Source organism: Neofelis nebulosa, chromosome 4 (assembly GCF_028018385.1).
Source record: "Neofelis nebulosa isolate mNeoNeb1 chromosome 4, mNeoNeb1.pri, whole genome shotgun sequence".
Lineage (NCBI taxonomy): Eukaryota > Metazoa > Chordata > Mammalia > Carnivora > Felidae > Neofelis > Neofelis nebulosa.
Window position 1 is genome coordinate 164,530,323 of NC_080785.1, and position 22,184 is coordinate 164,552,506.

Genomic DNA, 22,184 nt, shown 5'->3' on the forward strand with positions numbered 1-22,184 from the left:
CAGAGCCCGACGCGGGGCTTCAACTCACGAACCGTGAGATCATGACCTGAGCTGAAGTTGGACGCTCAACTGACTCAGCCACCCGGGCGCCCCTAATTTTTTTTTTTAACATTTATTCGTTTTTGAGAGAAAGAGACCGAGTGTGAGCAGGGGAGGGGCAGAGAGGGAGGGAGAAGAATGGGAAGCAGGATCCAGGCTCTGAGCTGTCATGAACCATGAGATCGTGACCTGGGCCAAAGTCAGACGCTCAACCAACTGAGCCACCCAGGCTCCCCTGCAGGTGTCTTTAGGTCTAAAATATGTCTCTTGTAGGCAGTATATAGATGGATCTTGTTTTTTATCCATTCTTATACTTTCTGTCTTTTGACTGGAGCATTTAGTCCATTTACATGTAGAGTGATTATTAAAAGATATTAATTTGTGTTACCTGTACAGTTGGTGTTTCTGATGATGTTCTCTGGTCCTTTCTAGACTTATTGCTTTGGTGTTGTTGTTGTTTTTTTTCCCCCTCCACTCAGAGTTCCCCTTACAATTTCTTGCAGGGCTAGTTTACTGGTCATGAACTCCTTTCGTTTTTGTTTTCCTGGGAAACTCTTTATCTCTCCTTCTATTCTGAATGACAGCCTTGCTGGATAAAGATTTCTTGGCTGCATATTTTTCCCATTCAGCATGTTGAATATTTCCTGCCTCTCCCTTCTGACCTGCCAAGTTTCAGTGGACAGGTCTGCTGATAACGTTATGTGTCTACCCTTGTAGGTTAAGGACCGTTTGTCCCTAGCTGCTTTCCATTTTTGTCTTTATCTTTGTATTTTTCAAGTTTCACTGTGATATGTTGTGGTATTAGCCTGTTTTTGTTGATTATGAGGGGAGTTCTCTGTCCCTCTTGTACTTGAATGCCTGTTTCCTTCCCCAGATTGGGGAAGTTCTCAGCTATAATTTGTCCAAATAACTTTTCTGCTCCCTTTTCCTGCTATTTTTCTGGGACTCCTATGATATTGATATTGTTCCATTTTATGGAATCACTAAGTTCCCTAAGTCTACCTTCACAATTGAACACCTTTCTTTCCCTCTTCTTTTCAGCTTCATTATTTTCCATAATTTCATCTTCTATATCACATATTGTCTCCTCTGCTTCTTCAATCCTCGTTGTGATTGTGTCCAGTCGTTTTTGCACCTCAGTTACAACACTTCTTTTTTATTTCATCCCGACTAGTTTTTGGGCCTTTGATCTTTGCCACAAGGGTTTCTCTGGTGTCTTGTATGCTTTTTTTCAAGGTCACCTAATAGTCTTATGACTGTTCTAAATTCCTGTTCGGGTTTATTGCTTATGGCCGTTTTGAGCAAGTCCCTGGCAGTAATTTCCTCTTGACTTTTCTTTTGGGGAGAATTCTTCAATCTTGTCATTTTGGCTAGGTTTCTGTCTTTTGCATGTTTTGAAAGCTTGTTATGTGTCCCGTACCTGAGAGTAGCGCTATATCAAAAAGGGGTCGGGGCACCCGGGTGGCTCAGCTTGTTAACCGTCTGTCTCTTGAATTTGGCTTAGGTCACCAGCTCAGGGTCATGGGATTGAGCCCCGCGTCGGGCTCCTCTCTGGGTGTGGAGCCTGCTTGGGATTCTCTCTCCCTCTCTCTGTCTCTCTCTCTCCTTCTGTCCCTCTCCTCTGTTCACATGCTCTGTCTCTTTCTGAAAAAAAGCTTAAACTTGAATTTAAAGTTTTCAAAAAGGGGGTCATTGGGCCATACACTGTCCAGGAAGGGGGCCAAACACTCCAGGAAGTGTTTCTGCTCTATGCTGTGTGTTTTGGCTGTTCTTTCCCACTGGTCGGTCCTCTGCGCAGCTCCTCCTTGCTTGGAGCGGGGAGTGTTTGGATCTTTACCTGGGTGTGCTTTGATTCCTTGTTAGAATAAGCCCCATACCTGCCATGCCGTCACCCTGTAACCGTGGAGAACCTTCTGCTGGTCCTCAGATCAATTTCCTGGGTGTTCCAAGTGATCTGACCCCAATATAGTTGTGTTTGGGGGACAAGAAAAGCCCAGGGTCCCCCTACTTCTAGCCCATCTTAACTCCTCCCCCAAGGCCTTCTGAAATGTGTTTTAATTCTCTTTCTCTCTCTCTCTTTTACAAGGTTTTATTTTGGGGGCACATGGGTGGCTCAGTCGGTTGGGCGTCCGACTTTGGCTCAGGTCACGATCTCACAGTTTGTGAGTTCAAGCCCCCCACTGGGCTCTGTGCTGACGACTCAGAGCCTGGAGCCTGCCTGGGATTCTGTGTCTCCCTCTCTCTCTGCTCCTCCCCCGCTCATGCTCTGTATCTTTCTCTCAAAAATCAATAAACATTTAAATACATAAAAATAAATAAATAAGTAAATAAATAAATAAAGGAAAACAAATAAGATACAAAACAGTGCATGCAATGTACTATCTTCTGTGTAAAAAGGGCTTGGAGGTGTTGTTTATATCTGTCTAAATAAACACAAGAAAGATAGAGTACAAAATGTTGTTGCTGACAGTGATTGTATGTGGTAGGGAGGGGAACTGAGCAGATAAGGAACAGGAGTTCTACGGAAATTCAAATTCAAATTTGAAATTAAAATAAATTCCCTGGGGCACCTGGCTGGCTCAGTCAGTAGAGCCCCACATTATTTAAAAATAAAATCTTGGGGCGCCTGGGTGGCTCGGTCGGTTAAGCGTCCAACTTCGGCTCAGGTCATGATCTCATGGTCGTGAGTTCAGAGCCCGTGTCGGGCTCTGTGCTGACAGCTCAGAGCCTGAAGCCTGCTTCAGAATCTGTGTTTCCCTCTCTCTCTGCCCCTCCCCTGTTCATGCTCTGTCTCTCTCTGTCTTAAAAATAAATAAACATTAAAAAAATTTTTTTAATAAAATCTTAAAAAAATTCCCCCAAAAGAAATGAAAGCGTTATCCAATCAAAAGCTTGTACATGAATGTCCATAGCAACTTTATTTAGTGGGAAATAACCCGCATGTCCTTCAACAGATGAATGGATAATGATACTGTGCTTTATTCGCATTAGCATTAAAAATAAATACACTACAGGGGCATCTGGGTGGCTCAGTTGGTTAAGCGTCCAGCTCTTGATCTCAGCTCAGGTCTTGATCTCAGGGTCCTGAGGTCAGGCCCTGCGTTGGGCTCCATCCTGTGTTTGGAGCCTACAAATTAAATAAAAAAATAAATTACTGATACACGCTCCAACAAGGATGAATCTCAAAGTAATCATGCTGAGTGAAAGAAGCCAGACCCCCCTCAAAAAAAATTATTCTATGTGATTCCAGTGATACAAAATTCTAGAAAAAGCAATGTAACCTGTAGCGATAGAAAACAGGTCCTGAGTATGTGGGAAAAGTGGGAAGAGCCAGTGAGAAGGGTTCCCAAGAAGCACAAGGAAGGTTTTGGGTGTGACAGATACGTCCATTACCCAGATTATGGTGATAGTCTCACAGGCCTGTGTGTATATGTATATGTATCAATGTCAATTACCTCGTGCCCTTGAAACATACCAGATTGTGGCACGTTGATTACACTTCAGCATGCTGTAGTCATCATCTTTGGCTGCCATAACAAAGTGGCACAGGATGAGTGGCTTAAACAACAGATCTTTATTTCTCACAGTTCTGGAGGCTGGAAGTCCAAGATCAAGATGCTGGTGAATTCGGTTCCTGGGGAGAGCTCTCTTCGTGGCTTGTAGGCAACCACTTCCTCCCTTCCTCCTCACGTGTGTCTCTATGTATCTCTTTTTTTTTTTTTTTTTTAATTTTTTTTTTTCAACGTTTTTTATTTATTTTTGGGACAGAGAGAGACAAAGCATGAACGGGGCAGGGGCAGAGAGAGAGGGAGACACAGAATCGGAAACAGGCTCCAGGCTCCGAGCCATCAGCCCAGAGCCTGACGCGGGGCTCGAACTCACGGACCGCGAGATCGTGACCTGGCTGAAGTCGGACGCTTAACCGACTGCGCCACCCAGGCGCCCCTGTATCTCTTTTTATAAGAGCACCAATGCTTCACAACCTAATCACCCGGGAAAGCCCCCAACCCCAAGTACCAAAACACTGATCACACTGCGGGGGTTAGGGCTTCAACAAATGAATTGTAAGGGAACACAACATTTTATCCATAACAACTGTTTTCAGTTTATTTATTTATTTTTGAGAGAGAGAGACAGAGAGAGAGGCAGAGAGAGAGGGAGACAGAGAATACCAAGCAGGGTCCGCGATGTCAGTGCAGAGCCCAATATGGGGCTTGAACTCCTGATGTGTGAGATCACAACCTGAGCCAAAATCAAACGTTGGACGCTTAACCAACGGAGCCACCCAGGGGCCTCTGTCTGTAACAATTTCTTTTTTTTTTTTTCTCTCTCTCTCTCTTTAAATGTTTACTTATTTTTGAGAGGAAGAGAGAGAGCCCTCCACGCAGCAGGGGAGGGGCAAAGAGTAGGGGAGACAGAGGATCTGAAGGGGGCTCTGTGCTGACAGCAGAGAGCCTGATGTGGGGCTTGAACCCACAAACCATGAGTTTATGACCTGAGCTGAAGTTGGGTGCTTAACCAACTGAGCTGCCCGGGACCTCTCTCTCTCTCTCTCTCTCTCTCTCTCTCTCTCTCTCTCTCTCTCTCTTTAATGTTTATTTATTTTTGAGAGAGAGAGAGAGAGAGAGCATGAGTCAGGGAGGGGCAGAGAGAGAGGGAGACACAGAATCTGAAGCAGGCTCCGGGCTGTCAGTGCACAACGCGACATGGGGCTCAAACTCATGGAGTCGGAGATCATGACCTGAGCCCAAGTCAGATGCTTAATCAACTGAGCCACCCAGGCGCCCCCCCCCCCTTTTTTTAAAAGTAGGCTCCACACCCAACATGGGTCTTCAACTCACCACCCTGAGATCAAGAGTTGCAGGCTCTACTGGTGAGCCAGCCAGGCATCCCCATAACAACTATTTTAAATATTTATTAACTTATTTTGAGAAAGAGAGAGCATGAGCAGGAGAGGAGGAGAGAGAGAGGGAGAGAGAGAATCCGAAGCAGGCTCCGTGCTTAGCTTGGAGCCCAATGCAGAGCTCAGTCTTACAATGGTGAGATCATGACCTGAGCCAAAATCAAGTCAGGTGCTCAACCAACTGAGCCACCCAGGTGTTCCCCTCATAACAATTTTTTTTTGATTGATTGATTGATTGATTTTCAGAGAGACAGAGAGTGTGAACAGAGGGAGGGGCAGAGAGAGAGACAGAGACAGAATCCGAAGCAGGCTCCAGGCTCCGAGCTGTCAGCCCTGAGCCCAACACAGGGCTTGAACCCTTGAACCGTGAGAGCAGGACCTGAGCTGAAGTCGGACCGGATGCTTAACCGACTGAGCCACCCAGGCGCCCAGAAAATGAAATCTTTAAATAAACATGCACTGCTATGTTTATTATTTCTTCTTTAGGGAGTTCAAAGTTGTTGGCCCTCGATGTAAAGGCTGCCCAGGTTCATGTGCACACAAGCTCCCAGACTAGGACTGTGAGGCAGGGTGCAGTCTGCCCCAGCCCTTTCTGGGGACCCAGCCCACAATCTGACTCATCCTTTTTTCCCTGAGCCTCTGAGCCTGCTGCTCTCTGGCTGACCTTTCCTGGTGACCTGGATATGACTAGAGGCTGGCAGGAAAGGGCATGAACAGGGGCTAGAGGTGGTGGGGGTCATTTCCCAGACACAGGCCAGCAACCTCCCTTGGGGGGGTCCGCATACATAGCTCCCGTGTCCCTCTGGTCTCATCTGGGACGGATTGGGCACGTATCCCAGGCTATAGTGCATTTTTCACACTCTTCCCCCAATCTGGGTCATTCATTCCTTACCGTCTCCCATCGGGTTGATCTTACTATCGTCAGCTTCCGGGCCTCTGCCCCAGGAAGCCTTGCCCGATGGGACTGCTCCCTTTTCTGGGCTCTCCTAGGTTCTCATGCTTCCCCCATGACTGACCACCCAGTATTAAAATTAAATGGTTAAGTGGTTCCTGGGTGGCTCAGTGGGTTAAGCATCTGACTCTCGATTTTGGCTCAGGTCATGATCTCACAGTTTATGAGTTTGAATCCCACGTCGGGACATGTGCTGATGCTGCAGAGCCTACTTGGATTCTCTCTCTCCCTCTCTCTCTCTCTGCCCACGCGTGTACTCTCTCTCTCTCTCTCTCAAAATAAATAAGTAAAGTTAGAAAATTTAAGTGGTTAAAATCATCACAATTAGAGAAAACTTTCAGTTTTAGAATAAATTCGTTATAAAATAAATAAGTCCTGGGGATATAAGGTACTGCATGGTGACTATAGTTAATAACACTGTAGTGCATATTTGAAAGCTGCTAAGAGAGTAGATCTTAAAAGTTCTCATCGCGGGGCGCCTGGGTGGCGCAGTCGGTTAAGTGTCCGACTTCAGCCAGGTCACGATCTCACGGCCTGTGAGTTCGAGCCCCGCGTCAGGCTCTGTGCTGACAGCTCAGAGCCTGGAGCCTGTTTCCGATTCCGTGTCTCCCTCTCTCTCTGCCCCTCCCCTGTTCATGCTCTGTCTCTCTCTGTCCCAAAGATAAATAAAAAGCGTTGGAAAAAAAAAAAATTAAAAAAAAAAAAGTTCTCATCGCCAGAACAAAAAGTTTTTGTAACTATGTAGAGTGACGGATGGTAATCAGTTTACAGTGGTGACCATTTCACAATAGATACAAATATGGAATCATGATGTGGCACACCTGAAACTAAGATAAGGTTATACGTCAATTATACCTCAATAAAAAAACAAACCTGGGAGGCAGCTGGGTGGCTCAGCAGGTTGAGTGCCCAACTTCGGCTCAGGTCATGATCTCATGGTTCGTGAGTTCGAGCCTCACATTGGACCCTATGCTGTCGGCACAGAGCCTGCTTCAGTTCCTCTGTCCCCCTCTCTGTCTCTGCCCCTTCCCCGCTCACGCTCTGTCTTTCTCTCAAAAACAAATAAACATTTAGGGGCCCCTGGGAGGCTCAGTCGGTTGAGTGGCCGACTCTTGATTTGGGTTCAGGTCATGATCTCAGGATTCCTGAGTTTGGGCCCTGCTTGGGATTCTCTTTCCCCCTTCTCTCTGCTGCTCCCCTGCCTGTGCTTTCTCTGTCTCAAATAAATAAATAAATAAACTGTAAAAAATATATATAAATAGGGGCGCCTGGGTGGCGCAGTCGGTGAAGCGTCCGACTTCAGCCAGGTCACGATCTCGCGGTCCGTGAGTTCGAGCCCCGCGTCAGGCTCTGGGCTGATGGCCTCGGAGCCTGGAGCCTGTTTCCGATTCTGTGTCTCCCCTCTCTCTCTGCCCCTCCCCCGTTCATGCTCTGTCTCTCTCTGTCCCAAAAATAAATAAAAAACGTTGAAAAAAAAATAAAAAAAAATATATATATATAAATAAATAAACATTAAACACAAACAAAATGTAAAAAAATTTTGTAATGTTTATTTTTGAGAGAGACAGAGCATGAGCGGGGGAGGGGCAGAGAGAGAGGGAGACGCAGAATCCAAAGCAGGCTCCGGCTCTGAGCTGTTCAGCACAGAGCCTGACGCGGGGCTCGAACTCACGGACCCCGAGATCATGACTTGAGCCGAAGTTGGACGCTTCGCCAACTGAGCCACCCAGGCACTCCAAAAATAAACAAATTTTTAAAAATCACAATTAACAGTGCCGATAAGGGGCAGACAGACATCACGGGCCTCCTGCTAGGCACAGAGGAAGGACAAAATGTAGCTGTCAAAAAAAAAAAAAAGTCTAATCGGGAGGAAACATCAGACAAATGCAAGTGAGGATGGTCTATAAATAACTGGTGTGTACACTTCAAAATGTCAATGCTGTGAAGGACAGAGAAGGACCCTGGAGCCGTTCCAGATTAAGGGAGCTAAAGGGACAGAAATAAAATGCTGTGCATGATCCTGGATGGGATCCCGGTGGAAAACACGGCTGTAAAGGATATGGTGGAATATGGACTATAGATTAGATAACGGCAATGTGTCAAGGTCACATTTCCTGACGTCGCAAACAGTGTTGGGGTGCAGGTGACTCTCTCCATATACATATGAGTTTGTGTTATACATATATCTGTGTATAGGAATACATCCCTACATATATGTGTGTGTATTATATATGTGCATTATATATGTCTCTGTTTATGTTATCTATATACATATGTAGCTCTCTACAGATAAACGTGTATATTATAATATGTCTCCATAAAGGTTTGTTATATGCATCTCTCAAAATATTTGTGTGTGTGTATATATATGTATACATATATATGTATATGTGTATATATGTATACATATATATACACACACACACTGTGTACATACATGTATATATATATATATATATATACATACACACACACACACACACACATAGTGTGTGTGTTACATATCTATATATGTACATGGAATTTATAGATAGAACAATAAACTTAGTAGAACAAGTTTACAATTGGTGAATCTCTATGAAGAGTATATAGGACGCCCATGACGTCTTCTTGCAACATTTCTGTAAGTTGAAATGATTTCAAAATTTAAAAATTTACAAAAAAAAAAAAAAAAAGAGGGGCACCTGGGTGGCTCGGTCGATTAAGCGGCCGACTTCAGCTCCAGTCACGATCTCACGGTTCATGAATTCACGTCGTGGGGCTCTGCGCGGACAGCTCGGAGCTCGGAACCTGCTTCGGATTCTGTGTCTCCCTCTCTCTCTGCCCCTCCCCCTACTCGTGATCTGTGTCTCTCAAGAAAATGAATAAATGTTAAAAAAATTTTTTTTAAATAAAGAACAAGACAGAAGCCACGTGTTCTTTATGATCTAACCTAGGAAGTTGCACACACCATCGTCTCAATAATATCCTATCGCCTACACCAGAGGGGGGAAGTATAGAAGAGCATGGATATCAGGAGGCAAGGATCACTGGGCTACTAGGCAAGGATCACTGGGCTACTAGGAGGCAGCAGAGTGGCATTGCTGCCAAGAGCACAGTTGGGAGTCGGCTAGCCCGGCTTCAAATCCTAGCTCTGTCTGGATAATTGTGAGAATTTGAACAAGCACTTAATCTCTCTTTTATCTAGTCCTCACCTATAAAATAGAATAAGAGTTCCCAACTCATTTGGCGTTGCTATTAGGATTAAGCGAACATATAATCACTTTAGGACAAAGCATAATACTCGGCATAAATGAAGGACACAGTAGGTGTTTGCTATTTCTATCCTAAGCGGCCTGTCTGCTAACAGATCAACCCTTCCTGACTCACCCACCAGGAGACCCAATGCTTGGGGATTAGTGAAGAGGGACTGAGGGGCCCCTACTAACTCAGGTTCTAGAGACACAGATGGAAAGACACTTCTTTTTCTTCCTTTTTTTTTTGTTCTTTAAAGTAGCCTCCACGCCCAGTGTGGGCCCCAGCTCACAACCCTGAGATCAAGACCTGAGCCAAGGGGCACCTCGATGGCTCAGTGCGTTAAGTGTCCAACCTCAGCTCAGGTCATGATCTCCCGGTTTGTGGGTTCGAGCCCCGCGTCGGGCTCTGTGCTGGTGGCTCAGAGCCTGGAGCCTGCTTCACATTCTGTGCCTCCTTCTCTCTCTGCCCCTCTCCTGCTTGTGCTCTGTCTCACTCTGTCTCTCAAAAATAAATAAATGTAAAAAAAAATTTTTCTTAAAGAGTCGGAGGCTTAACCAACTGAGCCACCCAGGTGCCCCTTAAAGACACTCTTCATGAGAGCATGTACGGTGCCAGACTGAAATCTCCCAAAGGTCAAGAGATTCAACTGCCCACAGATAGGCAAAAAAAAAGTCCATTTTATAAATTTCATATATTAAAAAATAAAAAAAATATTAAAAAAAAAAAAGTCCATTTCACTGCTTCCCAGGTTTGGTGAGAGATTCCAGGCCCTATGTCACCTTCCTTTTTTTCTTTTGTTTCGTATGTCACCTTTCTAATGCTATTTGCTTTGACCAAAGTAGCCAACCTGATGGATAGGACCGTCTTACTCACCATTATGGTCCCAGTACAGCAGCCGTCACAATAGGTACTCAAGAAACAATTGATCAGGGTGTCTGGGTGATCTCAGCTCAGGTCATGATCTCACGGTTTGTGGGATCGACCCTCATGTCAGGTTCTTTGCAGATACCTCAGAACCTGCTTAGAATGCTCTCTCTCTCTCAAAATAAATAAGTAAGCTTAAAAAAAGAAACAATTGATCAGAGCAACAGTGTCACTGCTGGGTCAGAGAGTATGTTCCACAGAACAGTTTTTATTTATTATTTAAAACAATTTTTAAATGTATTTATTTATTTTTGAGAGACGGGGCGGGGGGGGGGGAGAGGGGAAGAGAAAGACAGAGACACTGAATCCGAAGCAGGCTCTAGGCTCTGAGCTGTCAGCACAGAGTCCGATGCGGGGCTCGAACCCACAAATCGTGAGATCATGACCTGAGCAGAAGTTGGTCACTCAACCGACTGAGCCACCCAGGCAGCCCAGAACAGTTTTTAGAATGCAATCCAGAGCAAGCTCCGGGTCCCTGGAAAATTTCTTCTGGGCCATGTTCACATCAGGTGCCTCTAAAAGCTTCTGGCGGGTTCTGTGCCCTGTGAAACATGGCACAAAGGAAGAAGCCCCTGAAAAGTGAGTGGAGAGAAAAGGCCGTCAGGTTGAGAAGGTAACTGATCATTTCTTTCAGGGCGAGAAGCCACGGAAGAAAAGAGCACACCCTGAGAGTTATGTCACCGCCTCAGAGAGAGGCCAGGGTGTCGGGGGTGGACAGGCGGGCTGCCAGGGCAGATGGTGGCTGTCTGGACCTACTCCATGCAGAGGTTTTCCTTGCCGCCCTTCCCATCTGCCTGTCACTGCTGCCGGGATCAGCCGTCCTGGCATCCAGCCCGGCCAAGTGTATGAGTGGTGACCCGCACGTCAGCCCCGGGGCATGCAGTTTCAGATTCCAGAGACTGAGCTGGCTCTGAGCGCTGCTGAGTCAACTCTGTTCTTCTCGCCCGTGTGCCAAGCCAACCTGCCTGGGGGTTCTTCCTGGCAGGCAAGTTTTTCTTTGCCAGCCTCAATTTCCCAACAGAGTATAGTGGAGCAGGACGGGAGGGAGGGGAGGAATTTAGTCAACGTTTGTTAAGCGAATGCTTAGCCTTTTGGAATGAACATGGTCGGCCCCACAGCCTTAGTTCTTCCTTTGTTCCAAGTTTGCCCCTACCCCAGGCTCAGAGTGTTGGGCTCTCTCTTACAGAACAGAGGGACTGTTTGTTGAATGAGTGAATGAGTGAATGTGTGAATAAATGAATAAGGAGTTAGGAGCCCTTCTTTCCGTGTATCACCTCTTCCTGTTCTGAGGTTTCTGCTTTGATACAGGAAAAGGGTCACGACACTGCAGACCCTGGGTGGGGGTGGGGGGCAAGCGGGGGAGTGAGCCCTGAGCTGGAGTCTTAACAAGATAGACCGGGAGCCACCCCGAAGGGGCACTCAGTTGTGGGAAGCGGGATGAGGGACGTCAGGGGATCCGACAAACACATCTGCAGTGACGAATCCTTGAGCGGGAAGGAGCGTGAGAGCCCAGAGTCATCGCCCCAGTCGTGCAGCCTGGTCGCGAGCTGCTCTCCGAGAAGTCTCCGGGGGCGGGGATGTTTCAGGTGTCCCGGGCCTGCCCGGCCTGGCTGGACTCAGCGCACCGGGGCCCTTTCTTATTCGTCTCTCTCTCCAGCTTTTGACTTGGGGAGGGGGGTGGGGGGTCACGGGTACCGCTGAGCGCGGCGGGTGCAGCGTGGAGGATTTGGGATTCCGGTGTTTGGAAGGGGGCCCCCGTGAGGGTCACGTCTTCCACGGTCCGCAGAGGAGACGCTCCAGGGCCTGCTGGAGGAGCCAGAGTTTTGCACCCCGAGGGCGCCCCCCGCCCCCAACTCCCCGGCCGCTGGCTCCCAGAACCCTACCCCCGGCCGCACGCCCCGCCCCCGGCACTCCCTGCGCCCCGCCTCCGAGGCTCCCCGTTCCCTCTCTCCGCGGGCTTATAAAAAGGGGGCGTCGCGGGGACTAGCCAAGCCCCAAAGGCTGGCGGCTGTGATCGGAGCCTTCCTTGCGGCTTCTGAACGCCAGTGAGTCTCCGCCAGGACGCCCGCGTCGCCAGCCCTCGACTCTCCGGCCCGCGCCTCCGCCTTGCGCTCCCGCGTCCAGGCCACCCGGAAGGATGCGCCGTGCGCCGACGGCCTCGGCAGCCTTGGTGCTGTGCGCCGCCACCGCCGGGCTGCTGAGCGCGCAGGGCCGCGCGGCGCCCGCCGAGCCTCCCGAGCCGCCGCGCTTCGCGTCCTGGGACGAGGTGAACGTGCTGGCGCACGGGCTCCTGCAGCTGGGCCACGGGCTGCGCGAGCACGTGGAGCGCACCCAGGGGCGGCTGGGCGCGCTGGAGCGGCGGCTGGGCGCGTGCGGGGCGGCCTGCAAGGAGTCCGGGGGGTCCGCCGCGCCCCCGCGCGCGCCCGAGGGTCTGGGCCCCAGTGGCGAGGCTGCCCCCGAGACCCTCGGCAGCCTGCAGGTACGTGGGCTCCCGCTGCCCTCCTGCGGGTCTCGGAGAGTGTGGGCGGGAGGGGGACGCATCCGGGACTCCCTGGGCTCCCCTGCCCGGGTCTCTCGGGAGGGAGAGCTGGAAGGCCAGACGAGTGACGATGAATGGAGAGGCTGGCCGCAGAAGGCCGGGGCCTCACCGCGGTGCTGTGCGCACGCTCTCCCAGACTCAGCTCAAGACCCAGAACGGCAGGATTGAGCAACTCTTCCACAAGGTGGCCCAGCAGCAGCGGCACCTGGAGAAGCAGCACCTGAAAATCCAGAATCTGCAGAGCCAGGTGCCTGATGCTTGCCCCGGGGTTGGGAGGGAGGCCGAAGCTCGTCCTGTGGGGGGGGGGAGGGGGGGGAGGGGGGGGACCTAGAGCCAGGCAAGTTGAGGGGCCGGAGCCAGCCAGACCTGACATCCTCCTCCTGTCCTGTCCAGGTGAGCCTCCTGGCCCCCACGCACCTGGGCCACAGGATGGCCAAGCCTGGCAGGAAGAAGAGGCTACCCAAAATGGCACAGCTCGTTGGCCCTGCTCACAATATCAGCCGCCTGCACAGTGAGTGTCCAGCCCTCTGCTGTCCTCTGGCAATTCCTTCCCCCCAACCACCACCACCACCACACACACACACACACACACACACACACACCACTCCTGTCCCCCTCCTTGTCCTGTCCACCTGGCCCTGGGTTCCTGTGGGCTCACTAGTCTCTGGTAAAGGGCTGATGAGGGGCGCCTGGGTGGCTCAGTCGGTTAAGCGTCCGACTTCAGCTCAGGTCACGATCTCACGGTCCGTGAGTTCGAGCCCCGCGTTGGGCTCTGGGCTGATGGCTCAGAGCCTGGAGCCTGCTTCTGATTCTGTGTCTCCCCCTCTCTCTGACCCTCCCCCGTTCATGCTCTGTCTCTCTCTGTCTCAAAAATAAATAAACGTTAAAAAAAAATTTTAAAGGGCTGATGAGGGCACATCCCACCTCATCATCCCTGACCCTGACCAGGTAGGCCACCCCACCCTTCTTCCTGGCAAGCCAGTGGCTTTCCCCGGAGCCCTGCTGGCCACTAACTGGAGCAGGGCTTGGGGTCTTTAAGAGGGTCCAGGAGGGACTTGAGCTGCAGGGGTGTGGGAAGGGGGTGGTGCAGCTCAGAGACGCCTTCCTGAAGGTTGGAACCTTCTCTGAGGGCACACTGGTGGACAGGAGGGTGACAGCTATGGAGCCTGGAGTTCTGACGGTGAAGAGCGATGGCTTCCTGGGAGGGGGATTCTGAGCTGGGGCTCCCCCCCCAATGGTATCTTGGAGTGTAACTCTAGGAGGCAGGTAACCCCCATCTCCCTGGCCAGACACACCACTCGCTTTTGAATCTCTAACAAATCCAGGGCTCCTGCCCCCCACACCTGGTGCCTCACTCCCCTCTTGGTCCCCGAAGTCCCTGATCACCCCGATTCCTGCAGAGAATGAACCTTTGCCATCAGCACAAGCTCTGGGTCTTTCATTGTGCATCCCAGATCGCCCTGGACCTCCTGCCTGTCGACCACCCCCCCCCGCCCCCCCCCCCCCCCCCCCGCCCCGCCCCAGCATGTCTCCGTGTGTCTGACACAGGCTCACAGCTCCTGGTGTCTCTGTCCCCACCCTTAGTTCGGGGCTCCAGACCCGGCTGGCTTCCCTGTAGTCCTCCTACCCCATCACCCCGCCTGGCATCCGGGGCTGTGTGCAGCCAACTGGGTAAAAGTTTGGATTCCCCCTTCACACCCTGGGTCTGGCTGCTGGCTGGCTGCCCGCTGCCGGCTCCCTAGTCTTGAGGGCTGCCCCTCCCCCTGCCCTCCCCCACTCTTCCTCCTTCCCCCCCCTGCCCTACCCCACTCTTCCTCCTTCCCTCACTGGGCCTGTAAGGGTCCATACACCGTCCCAACCCCCTCCCTGCCCCTGTGCCTTGAGGGGCTTTGGAGCAGGCCAGCAGGCGCGGGTCTGGGCTGGGGGATGTGACGGTGGGGGATGCGTGGGTTTGGGGACTCCCAGACCTGGGGCTCAGCCCTGCCAAGTAGGGGAAGGTTCAGAGCTGGAGAGACAAACAGCTCCTTCTAATGGAAGCCACATTGGTGGTTTTGGCCGGGTGCCGTCCCCCGATTGGAAGGGAGGAAAGTAGGGGAAAGGGGAGCTGCTCCAGGGGCCGGAAAATGTCTCCAGTCACTCTGGGCCCGCCCCCATCCCCCTTACCCCCACCCTTCAGCGCGGACTTTCCCTCCCCCGGGCGACCTTTTCCCTACTTTCCAGGCTCGACTGGGGGCGGGGACTTCACAGCCTTTGGGCACAGCCCAGCCATCCCTCCCTCCTCTTTCCCTCCCTTGTCTTCCTCCTAGGTTCCTTAGTCCTGCCTTCCCCTTTACCTGGGATCCCAGGTGGGGCCCCTGGCCTTGCAAGCCTCATGCAGAGCGCCGCCCCCCACCCCCACCCCCAACAGAGCGCTTCTGCTCAGCCCCACCCCTATTTTCTCCACCCTGGCCCGGCTTCTCAATCACTCATGCCTCCAGTCTTTATTAAACACCTACTGTGGGCCAGGATTAACCTGGGCACTGGTGCCAGACTGTGGGCAAAGAGCCACTCTGTCCCTGGCCCCATGGAATCCTCATTCAGTGGCGGGGAGACCACTGGATGACTCCAGTGTTGTGGGCAGGAAGTCCCCGATGCTTCTTTTGGGAGCCTGGCCTGGTCTGGGGGTCAGGGAAGGCATCCCTTTTAGCAGTTGGGATCTTTAGAATGAGGCAAGAAAGTCCTGAGGGAAGATCTCTCTGGCATGTGACTGGCATGTGCAGGCATAGAGACGGGCATGTGCAAAGTCCCTGTGGCAGGAGGGTGTGTGATACAAGGCTGGCTGTGTGGCCTGAGGTGAGAATGCAGTGTGGGAGGAGGAAGGATGGTGGGTGGCTCAGGGGCCATCCAGGACAGGGGATGCTGTGAACCCAGGATTACCCCCTCATGTCCCCTGTCACCCACTGCCCAGCCCCTAACATGCCTGTTTCCTGAGGCCCCTCCTGCTTCAGTCTCCCCGCCCCTCTCTTTGCCTGCCCTTCAGGACTGCCCAGGGACTGCCAAGAGCTGTTTGAAGAGGGAGAGCGACAAAGTGGACTGTTCCAGATCCAGCCTCAGGGGTCCCCACCCTTCCTGGTTAACTGCAAGATGACCTCGGGTAGGATGTGCTGGCCCGTTGGGGTGCCCTGCATCCTGTCATGGGCCCTATTGCCATTCCAATCAAATGCAGCTCCCCACCACCACCCAGACTTGAGCCAGGTTCAGTGGACCTAGAGAAACTTCCTAGATTTCTAATGCTCCCTCCCTCCTCTCCTCCCTCCTGGGGCCTTGGGACAATGTCTAGGCTGAGCCCCTTGCACATTGGCCAGCCCACCTTTAACCACCTTCCTCTAGTCCTGCTGGGGTGAATGAGAAGACCTTGGCCCTCGCTGGGTTTGGAGGCAGTTTAGGGTTTGAGAGCCAGATGGGAAGTTGGGGTCCCCTGCAAAAAGCGGCCTCCTGATGTCATTGCACCTCTCTGGGCAGATGGAGGCTGGACTGTAATTCAGAGGCGCCAGGATGGCTCCGTGGACTTTAACCAGCCCTGGGAAGCTTATAAGGCTGGCTTCGGAGACCCCCAAGGTGGGTGTTTCCAGCCGGGGGGGCCGGAGGCAGAGAGGGGAGGAGGGGGCGAGGAGGTGGGTCTGACTCACCGATGGGCCTCTCTCTCCCCTGTAGGTGAGTTCTGGCTGGGCCTGGAGAAGGTTCACCGCATCACGGGGGACCGTGGCAGCCGCCTGGCTGTGCAGTTGCAGGACTGGGAGGGCAATGCTGAGTCTCTGCAGTTCCCCGTCTATCTGGGTGGTGAGGACACAGCCTACAGCCTGCAGCTCACAGCTCCCGTGGCCAGTGAACTGGGTGCTACCACTGTGGCACCCAATGGCCTCTCCCTGCCCTTCTCCACTTGGGATCAAGACCACGACCTCCGTGGGGACAAGAACTGTGCCAAGAGCCTCTCCGGTGAGCAAGCTTTGTGCCTCCCTGTCCTGCCTTGCACCATGAGGTCGAGACCTCCTCTCTCTGCCTCTGTGTTTCCCTGTCCTGCCTTCAGTGCCAAGTGTCGTCCGTTCTCTGCCCCCCTTTCTCCTAACTTCCTGTGTGTCTTTGGGCAACTGACTTATTACCCTGTCTCACCTTCAGTTTCCCCGTCTTTAAACTGGGTATGACCACAATGCCCACTCCATAGGATTACCTTGAGATGACATTTGTGGGATAGTGGCTGGCATGTGGCCCAGCCACCAAGATAAATCCTGTGTTGGCTTTTGTTTTTGTTTTTTAGTTTATTTATTTTGAGAGCGAGAGAGAGAGCAAGTGGGGGAGGGGCAGAGAGAGAGGGAGAGAGAATACCAAGCAGGCTCCTTGCTGTCAGCTCAGAGCCTGACCCAGGGCCAGAACTCATGAACCATGAGATCACGACCTGAGCTGAAGTCAAGAGTCAGGTGCTTAACTGATTGACCACCCAGGCCCCCCGACCCTGTTGTAATGAAATTGGAGGCAGAACCCAGGCTCTGTAAAGTGAAATATATGACATTGCTTTTTTGGTGGGTCAAAAAATGATGGAATACTAGTAATTTTATATGGTTTGATCAAATATAAGTTGAAGAAATGGACGATGATCATAGAAAGTCTTTTTTTTAAAATATTTGTTTAATTTTGAGAGAGAGAGAGAGAGAGAGAGAGAGAATGTGCAGGGGAGGAGCAGAGAGAGAAAGGGAGACTGAGAATCCCAAGCAGTCTCCACACTGTCAGTGTAGATGTGGGGCCCAAACTCACGAACCCTGTGACCTGAGCTGAAATCAAGAGTCAGACACTAACCGACTGAGCCACCCAGGCACCCCAGAATGTCTTTAATAAACGTTTCCCACGTGTCAGGTACAGAACAGTAACTCGTCACAGTCACAGACACAAAAGCTGTAGTTACTGGGAAGGGGTCCAGAGCCCCTGAAACTCCTTTGTCACAACCTGGGGTCCCTCAGGACGTCGTGTGACCGTCACTAGAAAAGTCTTCCCCTCTGAAGTTTATAAAGTCCGGGGCTCCTGGGTGGTTCAGTCGGTTGAGCGTCCGACTTCAGCTCAGGTCATGATCTCACGGTTCGTGGGTTCGAGCCCCGCGTCGGGCTCTGTGCTGACAGCTCAGGGCCTGGAGCCTGTTTCGGATTCTGTGTCTCCCTCTCTCTCTGCCCCTCCCCTGCTCACGCTCTGTCTCTCTCTCAAAAATACAGATTAAAAAGAAAATAAAAAGTTTGTGCAGTCCAACACCCAGCCTCCTCTCGGTCCCAGCCTCCGTGGAGGCACAGGGACCCCAGCCTGACCAGTTCCTTTTCCTCTGACCCCGGCAGGTGGCTGGTGGTTTGGCAGCTGTGGCCATTCCAACCTTAATGGACAGTACTTCCGTTCCATCCCACACCAGCGGCAGCAGCGTAAGAAGGGCATCTTCTGGAAGACCTGGAGGGGCCGCCACTACCCGCTGCAGGCCACCACAATGCTGATCCAGCCGACAGCGGCTGAAGCAGCCTCCTAGCCTCCCCACTGGGGCCTGGCTCCCAGGCTCGTAGACAGCAGTGACTTTGACTCTGGCCCAGCGTGTGGCCACTCCCTGCTCAGGCAGGGGCTCCAGACGGGGGCCATCTGGAGCCTCACGGACAGAGAAGATGCTCACGACTGGAGATGCCCCCTTTCTGAGTGGCGGGGTGCAAATGATACCCTCTGAGGGCAGAGCTACAGGGTTGCAGGGCACAGAGCCAGGAAGCGTGAGACGGAGGGGCATTGAGGCCTGCTCCTTGCCCGCCTAAGGAGTCGAGGACACAGAGGGACCACTCGGGGGCAGCCGAGCCAGCCCTCGACGGCGGATTCAGTCACATTGACTGGCTGGGGGACCAGGGCTCCCGTGGGCCCCCAGTGCCCTCACAGTGCTCTCGTGTGTGGGTGCTGTGGGATGAGCCGGTGCCAATGACATCTGGGTGGAGCTCACCAAATTCTTGCAATAAAAGCAACCTCAGCACATTTCGTTCTCCTGTGTCCTTCGGTTTGTTTTAAAAGTGGGCAGTTTCAAAGTCCACATAAATATGTTCCCAGGGTAGAGGGTGAACACTCCCAGGTCCTTCGAGGACAATGCCGATTGGTCCTACAACTGATTTCAATTTCCTCCATTTATTATTTCACGATGTGGATCTCAATTTTTGTTTTTCAAAAACCAAGACCCTCGTTGAGTCCTTCTAGAAGCAGGTAATAGAGAAAATGAGAACCCCGCCCCCCCTTTTTTTAAGTTTATCTATTTATTTATTTATTTTGAGAGAGCTAGAGCATGAGCACCGGGGGGAGGCAGAGAGAGAGGGAGAGAGGGAAATCCCAAGCAGGCTGCGTTCCCGTCAGTGCACAGAGTCTGACGCAGGGCACCAACCCACGAAACCCTGAGACCGTGACCGGAGCCAAAATCAACAGCTGGATGTTTAACTGACTGAGCCATGCGGGCGCCCTGAGAACGCCTTCTTCATCATACTAACACATGTGAATCACAATGAACTTTTTAGCACCCAGCCATCTGATAGAAATATAATGTGGGTCATGCATTTTAATTTTTTTCTAATAGTCACATTTAAGAAAAGGGAGAAAAAAAACAGAAAAAAAAGAAACATGAAATTAATTTTATTTTATTTTATTTTATTTTTTTTTTTTTTTCAACGTTTTTTTTTATTTATTTTTGGGACAGAGAGAGACAGAGCATGAACGGGGGAGGGGCAGAGAGAGAGGGAGACACAGAATCGGAAACAGGCTCCAGGCTCCGAGCCATCAGCCCAGAGCCCGACGCGGGGCTCGAACTCACGGACCGCGAGATCGTGACCTGGCTGAAGTCGGACGCTTAACCGACTGCGCCACCCAGGCGCCCCATGAAATTAATTTTAGAAAGGCATTTTTATCAAGCCCAATGTAACCAAAATATTATCATTTCAACATGTGAGTGATATACAAGCCATTAATGAGATATTTGACACTGCTGGTTTTTTGTACTAAGGCTGTGGAATCCAGCATTTATTTATTATCCAGCATTTATGCTTATGACACATCTCAATTTGGACTGGCCGTATTGCAAGGGCTCAGTAGCCAAGAGGCTAATGACCACCATATTGGCCAGTATAGTTCCAGTGTTTACATGAAAGCAGTGCTTTGGGTAGATTCTTTACATTTTTTGCCACATCAGCCAAAGTTTTCCTTTAAGTTGGCTCTTTTATTTATTTTTTATTTTTCAAAAATGTTCATTTAGGGGCGCCTGGGTGGCTCAGTCGGTGAAGCGGCCGACTTCGGCTCAGGTCACGATCTCTCGGTCCGTGGGTTCGAGCCCCGCGTCGGGCTCTGTGCTGACGGCTCAGGGCCTGGAGCCTGTTTCAGATTCTGTGTCTCTCTCTGTCTGACTCTCCCCTGTTCATGCTCTGTCTCTCCCGGTCTCAAAAATAAATAAAACGTTAAAAAAAATTAAAAAAGGAAAAAGAAAAAGAAAAAAAATGTTCATTTAGTTTGAGAGGGGAAGGGGCAGAGAGAGAGAGAGAATCCCAAGCAGGCTCTGCACAGCCCACACAGAGGCCTGGTGGCTCAGTTGGTTAAGCATCCAACTCCTGGGGGGGCGCCTGGGTAGTTCCGTCAGTTAAGCGTCCGACTTCGGCTCAGGTCATGATCTCACGGTTTGTGAGTTCGAGCCCCACCTCAGGCTCTGTGCTGACAGCTCAGAGCCTGGAGCCTGCTTGGGATTCTGTGTCTCCTTCTCTCTCTCTGCCCCTCCCCCACTTGTGCTCTGTCTCTCTCTGTGTCTCAACAATAAATAAATAAATAAATGTAAATTTAAAAATTAAAAAAAGCATCCAACTCTTGGTTTCGACTCAGGTCACGGTCTCACAGTTCATGAGTTCTAGCGCCACATCGGGCTCTGTGCTGACGGTGTGGAGCCTGCTTGGAATTCTCTCGAATTCTCTCTCTCTGCCCCTTCCCTGCTCTCTCTCTCTCTCTCTCTCTCTCTCTCAAAGTAAATAAATAAGCTTAAAAAAAAAAAAAAAAAGAGAGAGAGGCCTAACTGACTGAACCACCCAGGTGCCCCTAAGTTGGCTTTTTTTAAAAGTTGGCCTTACGTACATAAAAATATGTATAGAAATTCAACTCATATTTATAGAGTTCTCACTACATGCCAAACCCTTGTAGTAAGTGCTTGGAAACTAAATCCTAGTGAACCAAAAGATTCCTGCTCTCACCAAGCTCACCTTCAAAGCCCTTCCTATCACAGACAGTTTGGCCTGTAATTGATGGTCCAAAGTGAGGCACTTTTGAGTGGGGGGAAAAATACAAATAGTGGTTGACACTGGAAAAATGGGCGGGATTTGACTGAGAAGTGGGCATGAGGCAGCCTTCTCCAGTGACGGTGACGTTCTGAGCCTTCCTAGAGATGGGTTACTCGGCCATATGCCTTTGTCTCTGTGAATGGACACTGAAGATCTATATTGCATTATATGTAATTTTCACCTTAGAAGAAGAAAACACAAAAAGAGCCATAAACAAATATTGAACTCGAGTTGACGACATGCATGCTGAAGTGTTTACAGGGGAAGTAGACTAATGTATTCAACTTTCTTTTATTTTTCCCCCCAGCTTTTTTAGATACAACTGACATATTGTGTAAGTTTAAGGTGTACAATGTGTTGATTTCATACACCTATATATTGTGAAATGATTACCACCCTAGTGGTAGCTAACACTTCCATCACATCACATAGTTCTCTTTCTTTCTTTCTTTTTGTTGTTGTTGGGGGGGGGGGAGCGGGGGAGAGAATCGCAAGAAGGCTCCATACTGCCAGCACGGGGCCGGATGTGGGGCTCAAACTCACAGAAGCATGAAATCATGACCTGAGCCAAAATCAAGAGTTGCATGCTCGACTGACTGAGCCCCCCAGGCACCCCTGTGGTGAGAACATTTAATGTCTCCTCTCTTAGCAACTTTCAAGTACTAACTAAAATCACCATGCTATACATTAGAGTCCTCCAAATTTTCAACTTTCTTTGAAATGCATCAAAAAATAAGATGATGGCTGGTTGGATAGAGAGATGGATGTATAATAAAGCAAAATGTTAATAGCGGAATCTAGGTATTCTCTGTACAGTTCTTTCCATTTTTCTACGTATTTTTCAAACTTCACAGTAAAATGTGGGCAAGAAAATTCTAGCCAGATCCTGTTGCCTTCTGAAGGCTCTCAGCCTGCCTCGGGGCTCTGTATAAAAAGGGGAGATGGGGCTAGAAAACTGTTCAAGATGGATGGATGAGCAAGAAAGAAGTCTTTCTCCTTGATAGATGATAAAATACTTCAAAACTGAGAAAAAGTTAAGACTTTCTCAGCATGTGGGTCAATGCTATTTAATGTACTGCCTACAATTGTCACTCATATCTTATGGCTTGGAATATGTGATGCCTTATCTCCAGGACACATGTTAGGGAAAGGCAACATCTGTCTGTGTCCTGAGGGCCCAGCTGCTGTGTGTGTGTGTGTGTGTGTGTGTGTGTGTGTGTGTGTATTTTGTTCATTTGTTGTTTTTGTTTT

General features: G+C 50.5%; 1 protein-coding gene across 1 annotated transcript; it reads left to right on the top strand.

The window, feature by feature from the left end:
• Window positions 1-12,023: 12,023 nt before the first annotated feature.
• ANGPTL4 (angiopoietin like 4) lies at window positions 12,024-18,612 on the top strand. Its single transcript, XM_058728196.1, has 7 exons — window positions 12,024-12,534; window positions 12,731-12,841; window positions 12,988-13,105; window positions 15,614-15,727; window positions 16,096-16,191; window positions 16,288-16,569; window positions 17,949-18,612. The coding sequence occupies exons 1-7, from the start codon at window positions 12,193-12,195 to the stop codon at window positions 18,128-18,130; spliced, it is 1,245 nt and encodes a 414-aa protein (XP_058584179.1). The 5' UTR covers window positions 12,024-12,192; the 3' UTR covers window positions 18,131-18,612.
• Window positions 18,613-22,184: the final 3,572 nt, after the last annotated feature.